Source organism: Berghia stephanieae, chromosome 6 (assembly GCF_034508935.2).
Source record: "Berghia stephanieae isolate SIO BIC M18660-M18661 chromosome 6, UCSD_Bste_1.3, whole genome shotgun sequence".
Lineage (NCBI taxonomy): Eukaryota > Metazoa > Mollusca > Gastropoda > Nudibranchia > Aeolidiidae > Berghia > Berghia stephanieae.
The window spans coordinates 16,933,133-16,943,132 of NC_088365.1; the positions used below are offsets into that span (position 1 = coordinate 16,933,133).

Here is a 10,000-nt window from a genome sequence, read left to right on the forward strand (position 1 = left end):
TTATTATAACGATTTTATATATTATACGAACCGCTTGTTTCATATTAAATGACAATGATGATATTTAAAGACCGGTTTAACAAGGAAGTTTCATCACGATGTTTACTTCTATTTGTATAATTAAAGATTTAAAATACGTACATGACTTTATCTTTTGTACTGTTATATATCTGTTGTCTATGACTATCGATTTGTCCTGAAGAGCAACAAGACATTTAAGGATCCAGTTATAAGACCTTCATATGATATTATATAATTTACTTTTTTCTACCTATACCAGAGACAATTTCTTGACATTTATGTAACTTATCATCCTTAATAAAAGTCTTCATTGTTATCAAACGAATCAATTATTTCATATCACATTTTCTAATTAATTATCTATGGTTTAATAAGGACTTTTCATCTCTACCGCCATTTATCAAATTTATATTCTAATTTTTTTTCTATACGTTTTCAGTCAATCATACACAGCACACCTTCGTCAGAGCTGGATGAGAGGATAGAAAACCTTAACCATCACTTCACATACAGCATATATAAAAATGTCTGCCGATCTTTGTTTGAAAAGGACAAACTGCTGTTTTCATTCCTACTGTGCATAGGGCTTGCTAAGGGAAGGTAGGCATGTCATGTATATTATATATAACCAACTGTCTCAAATGGGTTCATGTTAGAGGTTACCTGATGATGAAAATTAAAATTTAAAGAACTAAAAAATACTTTAAGATTGAACTAAGATTAAAAGCTTTAATAAATAGAGTGAATACAATATATTTAAATAACAGAAGCTAAAAATATGATTCCTTAATCATTTTTTTTTTTACTTTTGACTTAATCATTGTCATCGAGATCATCCTTATTAATATCAGATTGGCGGTATTATTTAAATAATAATAATAATAATAATAATAATAATAATAATAATAATAATAATAATAACAATATAATCTTTATTGTCCAAATAAAAGGCAATTGATGTGAGGTAAACAATGCTCAAACAGTAAATGGCGAGAAATTGACTTTAAAACCACAAATCTGAAATCTGGCTTCAGTTGGTATGTTTTATTTAGGATAATAGGTGTAGTTTCTTAAATTGGCATAAGTTAAAATCTCACATTTCTTGTCTCTTCAAATTAAAAAAATTCAAAATTACTTTTTGGCATCAAATTCAGTCCGACATGAGATGTTTGATACGAAGTAAACGCCGGTTTGCTGCCATTGGTCACAAGTATATTTCCCAAAGTTGAAGTAAAATTTATATCCAGCCATCACCAGCGGTATTATCATTTTACACACTGCCACTGTCTCTCTAAGCTTATTAAAAGGGGAATGATTACTCAGCTGAAGAGTAGCAGATATCTAAATAGCATTTACTATGAAAGAGCGTCCAATGGCGATTTTTACTGTATGGCACGAAAAACTCTTCAACAGTCATGACGTCACTTCCCTCGTAATGACGAATGGTAACTTAGTTACTGGCTCCAAACTATCGGAACAATGGCGGACGCCCTTATGAAATATTTCTCCGACGAGCATAAAAGTGTATCCAGAGGAGAAAAACATTATAAAATGATCATGTTTTGACTTTTATACATTCTGATCACAAGACATATGAAAAGTTCTATCCAGCATGAAGAATAAAAAGTACCGATTTTCTTTGTTTAGAACCACGATGGCCGACGTTGCTGTGCGACATGACATCAGACTATTGAATCCAATTATGGTTCCATGTCATTCAGGGGAGTAAATGAAGCTTTGTGTATAAGTGCTGATTTAGTTATTCTCATATTATATCCGTTGTCAGTTCCCATGCAATTGTTGAATATCTAATAACAAGCATAATAAATATTCACTTTTCAGAGACGAGATTGATGATCAAGAATGGCGGTTCCTGTTGACAGGGGGCGTGGCTTTGGAGAATCCATTTGATAACCCCGCCCCCAATTGGTTATCGGACAAGTCTTGGTCTGAGATAGTCAGGGCGTCTCAGTTGCCTGCCCTCAAGGGTTTCATGGAAATGTTACAGAACACTGTAAGATTTGAATGTTTTATTCCAAGGGAGGACTAGAGTGCGGCTATGTGGTCTAGTGGTGTGACACTCGCTTTCGGATCGGAAGGTCCTGAGTTCGAGCCTCGTTCGGCGCATAGTTGAGTCCTTGGAGAAGTCTCTTTACTCACATTCTCTCACCGTACTCAGGTGTAAAAGGAGTACCTGGCCGTTAACAGCGTTGTCTCTATCCCAATAATGTGTAATATCGCCTGACAGGCGTCATGTCTCGTCCTATATGTTATGTCTTGCTGTTGGCCAGGGACCCCTTGTAAAGCGCTTTGAGCACGTTTAGTGGATATTGCGCTACATAAAAGCTCAAGTTAAAAAAAAAAGAAATATTGAGAGGAATTTGATAATTATTATCTCTAATAAAATGGGAGTGTGGGTGTGAAAGAGTGCTATTGAAAGGAATAAACGTATTAATTTTATAGCATGTAAATATGTTTTATTGTTTAACTTGTTTCTTGATCGATTCTATATAACCATACCTGGATACCTAGATACCTCTGCATAGAGCTTTTAGTCTTGGTGTAGTCTCCATCGCTCCTCCTCATCTATTAATGATTGGACCAATTCTTATATGTACTTGTTTCATAGGATGTTACTTATCTTCAACTCTGCTTTGAATTTATTCACATTTTTTGCTGATACTGTGGTTTCTTGAAGTTTATTCCAGTTATTGACAATTCTAGCTGAGATGTATTCAAAATTAAAAATAAAGCTCTTTTATCCATCCCTAAGGGAAAATTTTTCTTTGGCTTATTCCAAGGGAGGACAAGAGTAACCGAAGGGTTTACCTAATGTGTAGCTATGCAATGTGAGTTTAGCCCAGTTGACTTGCTCATTGTCACACAACACGGCGGGGGATTCGAACTTTTCTGAGTACAAAGCAACGATTTTACTGCTGAGCCACGTGTTTACCATGTGCGGCTATGTGGTCTTGTGGTATGACACTCGCTTTCGAATCGGAAGGTCCTGGGTTCGAGCCTCGCGCTTGGCGCATAGTTGAGTGCTTGGAAAAGGCTCTTTCCTCACTTTCTCTCACCGTACTCAGGTGTAAAATGAGTATCTGGCCGTTAACAGCGTTGTCTTTGTCCGAAAAAGTGTAATATCGCCTAACAGGCGGCATGTCCCGTCCTACAAGTTAAATGTTGCTGTTGACCAGGGACCCATTGTAAAGCGGTTTGAGCACATTTAGTGGATATTGCGCTATATAAAGCTCATTTGTTTTGTTTTTTATCGTAATGAAATTCATTATATCTAATCTTATCTTACTAATAACGATGACAATGACAATAGTAATAGGAATGATAAGCGTAAAACTTTACATGTCAATTCATTTCAAAATCACCAGCCGGATGACTGGAAGAAGATCTATGACTCACAAAACCCAGAATTGGAGAAATCTCCAGAACCGTTCGGGTCTTCTCTGACAAGAATAGAGGAACTCATTATTTTACGTTGTCTAAGACCGGACAAGGTGAGATTTCTTGAAAAAACTAATAATTGTGGCCAATAGGGAATGAGATTAGCGGAAAAGTAGCGTCCCTTGATTGGACATTACCTTACAGAGAGAACGTCAATTTGGTTTTGTATTGTCTCAAGCCGCTTTCATCGGAAGCAAGGACGAGAGACGCATGCGCACAACCAACATGACGTTCTCGCTCTAATAACTTTTCCGCCTGTGACGTCACAGACTATGGGTGACGTCCAATCAAGGGACGCTACTCTTCCGCTAATCTCATTCCCTATAGAAATTCTTTCTTTCTATTGTTGAGAACTTTTACATCCAGTCGCAGACTGTATTGCGCATAGGATGATGTATTTTAAGGAATTTTATTGTCTTCCATGTATTTATATGTTAAATGAAAAGGGATACGTAAAAAATGCGCTCTGATCACATTGGTCAAAGATGGATACGCGTTAGATACCACCAATCTTTTTTATTTTTTGATACACTTACTATATAGCTCATAAGAATGAAGGATGTTCATATCCTGAACTGATTTCTATGTCGGAATTGAATTCAAGCGCAGTCAGTTTTAGTCTTATCTAAAATATTTTCAAAAGAACAGTATTCTATTCAAATGGCAGTAGCCTCTTATGGTTTTCACACTACTATGTTATGACGATGATAAACCATCATATCGAAGTAGTGTGGCGCCCGGGATAGCGGCTGCTATTCGGGCACCGGGTTGGGTCAAATTTAGTCACACACCGGGGCGAGCAGCTCATGTGGCTCGTTGGCTCGATACCCGGGATGGTCAACCGGGATTTACACCTTTGCCCTCCCGTGTGGCTCAAGCCCCCTCACCAGCTGCAAGGTAAAGATCCGCGAGGGGGTTCAAATGGCAGTAAGCAAATGGTAAAGATCAGAAAATGAAAAGTGTTTATGCATTGTTCCATACACATTTTTTTATGTTTGTCTTACACCAGTGCTCGATCCCCTAATTTGTCACTACTTGATATTTTCAAGCAATTGTTACTGACTGTTTTAAGCTACAGAAACCGGGAGGTGTTTAGACTAAATGTATCTCGTGGCTCTCTATGATTTTTTTCTTTTCATAAGAGGAAAGCACGCTCTATTTTCTTTACAACAGAAAGGCTAGATACATAAAACATCAAAATATTGTTTATTTGAATCATTTCAAAAGTTTTAAACCAGTTTGATTTTTTACTCTTACTCAATTCCAGATGGTTCCAGCTGTCCAGAATTTCATAGTCGATCAGATGGGACAAAAATACATAGAACCGCCGACCTTTGACCTCTCGTTGTGTTACCAGGACTCCAACTTCTTCTCTCCCCTGATTTTTGTGTTGTCTCCTGGCGCCGATCCGATGGCCGGACTCTACCGTTTTGCTGAGGAAAAAGGTAAACAAACCAGTGATTCGGTATTTTACGAACAATCTTCCGCTGTATTTAGTGGCTGTGGTTGTCACGTCTTTGCTGTGCGATATTTTCCATACAGGACAAAAAGAAAAAAAAGATTTGTGTAACTTCATTTTGTGTTCAGTATTTTGATCACTCAAAGATTCATAACTGTAATGTTTGAATTAGTAAAAATATATTCTTATAAAAAAGTAATTCTTATTTTTTGTCATATGTGACCACTCGTCTCAAAACTGTATTATGCTAAAAAATCAAAATATAGTTAAACTGGTCAAAAATATGAAATGTTGGTATTTAGCACAGGAAAATATGATATTCCTTCTCCTCTATAAAGCATATAAACTCAACTTAAGCATGATATTTCTGGCTACACATTTCATTTTCAGCATCTTAATCATCCCGACTTAATACCGTTTTGAGACGAGGGGTCACATATTTGATTTTACTATAGTCCATCATATCTAAAGCTACATCTGATACACCTGATTGAGAGAATAGGAATTTTTATTTAGGGGTGCAATGATTTTAATTGGTGAAAGCTATTTGAAAGGAGGAGCTCACTCACTGACTGTTACTTACTAGTACATTTGCACTTAAATTATGTCAAACTATTGAATAAGAAGGTTAGCAGATTTTTACATTTAATTTGTTCACTTATCATTTAATGTTAAGAGTAAATTCAAATCAAAGCAACACATCCTTTGAAGTTTTTCTAGAAGTTTTTTTCACAGCACTTTATCTGCCATACACGAATTCATTGACATTATTGTGAATATTGGAAATCTTCCATCAACATGTATAACATATTTATGTCATCACTTGGTTTCATTAATCAAAGCAACATCATTGACTTTTTATGACCTCCCTGTCAATGATTCGATCAGATCAAAATAGCGGACAAATAGGATAAAAACCAAGTGTCTTTTCCAAAGGGTAACACGCAATCTTTGCAAACCCTGTGAAACTACATAAACTTGGACTAACTCTGGTCTTATATTGTCCATTGGTTTGAGGAACGATTCAGTACTCAATGAGAAACATATCTAGGCTATAGAGAGATCGGAATACTGTCATTGTTAATATTTAAGCCGAGAAGGTGTCCAATATCTATTGTAGGTCACCTGATGTGCTGTTTGAAAATTCCCATTTTTGACTGCGCATGCATTTAGATAGGTGTGACAATTTTATATACATATTTACGTAGCATTACGTACAGCTTCATCATTGTCAGCATTTGTAACCAATACTACTGATATTCATAAAACAAATACCATTGTGATGTTATATGAATATTATTGTAATGTAATAATTTCCATTATGATGTAATAAGTACCATCGTGATGCATTTGTCTCTCATACAATTCTTGTATCATTATAATCTAGTGCAAAACCGTTCTATCTGGAAATGACTTTCTCAACAAAATGTTGATAAACAAAATGTTTATGCCATAAAATAAGGCACTGTCATAGAGTTGAATATTCAAACATCAAAGATTGTCTTTTTAGATGAGATTATTCTTTTGAATATTCTTATAACCGGATTTTTATTGGTTACTCGAATGCCACCCGCCAATATATATGACCCGTCGTGTCAGTATTGTATAATGTTGGGATAAGCTACATGCCAAAAAAGTGAATCTAAAGTAAATATATGAACAGATAATATATACGAAATTTTTGGCAGGTAAGGGACTCAAAACAGAATCGGTTATAAAACAAATAAGACTAAAGCAAACCTCATGATTTTGGCCATACATTTTTTTAGCATACCTGACATAATATTGTCAATTTGAGGCGGCGGGTCACCATTATGAAGGTCATTTCCGGTTATATGATTAGTCCCGCGTTAGTCTTTTTTAAAAACATTTTTATTCATTTATTTATTTATCAATTTATATTACTAGCTCATTATGAATTATAATGAATTAATGTTTTGAAGTAAATGCCATTATCGTTGGAACTCTAGGCATGATATCGTCCACCGCCACTGTTGCCTCTGAGGTGAAAAAGTCTTCTCCCGACAAAGTCAATGTTGCAGGGGAGATAAATCCAGCTGAAATATTGGCCCGTATGTTCCTGGCACACACACCAAAAAACCCCTCCCCACATTCCCACCCACCCACCCCTGTTATTCCCTTTTAGAATGGTTCCTGGTGTTCTTTGTACCCCTTCCGCCTAAGTCTTTTTTGGTTTCGGGATTATGCTTTTATATAGCGTTTTTATGCCTTTTGTTTAATTTTTATTTTTAAGTGTTTTAATGTTTTTTGTTACCCTGTGAGTGTGAGGATATATATATATATATATATATATATATATATATATATATATATATATATATGTGTGTGTGTATGTGTGTGTTTGTATGTATTATTATATTATGGGACAAGAAAAGCAGAGAAAAAATACAGAGAGAGAAAGAAAGAAAGAGAGAGAGAGAGAGAGAGAGAGAGAGAGAGAGAGAGAGAGAGAGAGAATAAGAGAGGCAGGGAGGGGGGGGGATAGACATCTAGTGATACAGAGAAAGTCTGTTTGTATCTGTGTGGCAAAGGAGAGTTTGAATAAAAACCAAATTCCTGCTTAAAAGGCACCCAATAAAGCGGCGCCTTTTTCACAAGCATCCCGTTTTATTTATGTGGTTCAACAGCATTTTTGTCCTTATTGGAAAAACTATTTTTACATGTAGCCTACTTAGCGATCGTTATTACTAATGTGGTTACTAACATTTGTAGAATCCTGCCTTACAATGACATCATATTTATTTTCACTTTGGCCAAAAAAATTATTTTACATACGAGGCTGTGCCAATAGGACGGATGAAGTTGACGTCACGCAGCTCTTTGTCATTGTTTTTAGACCGCCAGTTCGGGTAATTATTCTTCACTGAAAATAACCAATCCGACTATGAACGTTTAATGTTACTACACATAGATTTTGTGTTGGTATGCTTCATCTGGTGGGCAGATGTTGTGAGTATTTTACTTAAAAGCATAGCATCAATTGGTCGTTTTAGCAACATCCTATTTGTACAGCCTTATATTGATCGATTAATGTAATCCCCAGTTTACCAAAAACCTAAAAAAGTCTTTTTAAAAAACCCCTCTTAATCCAGAGATTTCACAGAAGTCTCAGATTTGAGAATATTGAACCAGTTGGGGATAATCTCAATCGTTCTTAATTTGAAGAAAAATTTTCTTGACCAATGAAAAAAATAAAGTGTCATTGTACAGCAAATATATTTGATGTATTTTAAAATCATTTTCCCCTTTTGATTTTCATTTTACTATCAAGATTATTTGTTTTTAATGGAGAAACTGACCCAGACACACCTTTGCACTCGCACGTAGAGTAGAATACACACCGAACGACCATTTCACTATGTTATGTTGTCTCTGTCCGAAAAAAATTGTAATATCGCCTAACAGGCGTCATGTCCCGTCCTACATGTTAAATGTTGCTTCCAGCCAGGGACCCCTTGTGAAGCGCTTTGAGTACGTTCAGTGGATATTGCTCTTTATAAAAGCTCAATTTTTAAACAAATTAAAAGAATATAAATCATTTCCTAATTCATATGAGCTTTTGGAGTCCGACTCACACAATAGTCGTATTCGTCACGATTCCAGACCCTTATGCTTTAATTGTAATTCTAGAACTTTTTACTATCCCATTTTCTTCCATTTTACTGGCGCTGATATGACCTTAATGTGTTGCAAGCGCCGTAAAACCCATAAAAAAAAACAACAACATACAGACCCTTATTTTGATGACAAATTGTAATTTAAAGTTTATAGATATAGAAGTGTTTCTCGTCAAAATAAAACAAAAAGCACATAGGACATGATTTAGTTAATGTTAATGATAGATAGATAGATAGATAGATTCGGCCCGTTTAAAGTTTACCTGTCACTCTAGGAATTATTAGCAGGGAATCCATAAGAGAATATTCATATTCCTTGATGTGTCACCTTTAGATTATGTAAATGTTGCTGCTCGAAGCTCGAAGAAATATATAATTATGTGAAATTGAATGTCAGCTTCAATTTAATTACAAAAACAGATCAAATGAAAGTTTCGGGCTTCCCCTTTATCAACAAAACAGGATGAATGAAACACCACAGATGAATGAGACGATGTGGTAGTGGTGTAGTACTCATTCATCTGTGGCGTTTCATTCATCCTGTTTTGTTGATAAAGGGGAAACCCGAAACGTCCATTTGATATGTTTTTGTAATTAAATTGAACCTTACGTTCAACTTCACATTATTATTTACAACTTTAGATTAGATTAGGCGTAATAAATGTTTACATGTTTAGAAGGTGATTAAAGTTTTTAAAATTGATGCAAACAATCCAACTCATTTTAGCCTCACTAATAATTAATTAATTCATTAATTTTTATTTCTTTATGTTCTATTTATTTATTTATTTATTTATTTATTCATTTACTTTCTTGTTTATTTATTTATCTATTTATTTATTTAATTAATTAATTAATTAAATAATTAATTAATTTGTTTATCCATTTATTTATTTATATGTCCAATTAAATCATTTTATATATTTTATTAATTCATTTCATTTTGAAGCGTTCATGCCCCATAGCATGTGATCCTGATATCATTGAACATACGCCCTGGGATTACTAACATTATGAATCTATTTTACATCCAATACAATACATGATATCATTAGGTTTTGCTTCTTGCAATTTGATATCTTACACTAATAATGGTGATTATCAATTCTCTTTATTCACTATATATTATTATAACCTATATACATAGAATGAAGTTGACGTCACTCAGGTCTTTGTTATTGTTTTTTGCCATCCGTCTTTATGATAAATTCTCACTAAACTGTATTAACCAGACTGTAATCGTTTAAGGTTACACATAGTTCTGTGTGTTGGTCCGTTATACTTCCGGATGGCAATGTTGCGAGCTTCTTAGCCAAGCGCATACTATCTATACATCCAGTGTTGATAAATATATAATATCAAAATTTCCCACGTCTTTGACATCACCGCAATCAAAAGCAACTACTGCCATAATTACCCTTAA

The 10,000-nt window shown here is 34.8% G+C and overlaps 1 protein-coding gene across 1 annotated transcript in view; it reads left to right on the plus strand.

Moving 5' to 3' along the window:
- LOC144974579 (dynein axonemal heavy chain 3-like) overlaps positions 1-10,000 on the plus strand; it is a 216,277-nt gene that overhangs the window by 166,657 nt on the left and 39,620 nt on the right. Inside the window, 5 exon segments of the mRNA XM_078917583.1 lie at positions 461-621; positions 1,864-2,035; positions 3,408-3,533; positions 4,748-4,925; positions 6,910-7,011. Coding sequence (XP_078773709.1) covers positions 461-621; positions 1,864-2,035; positions 3,408-3,533; positions 4,748-4,925; positions 6,910-7,011 — 739 coding nt within the window.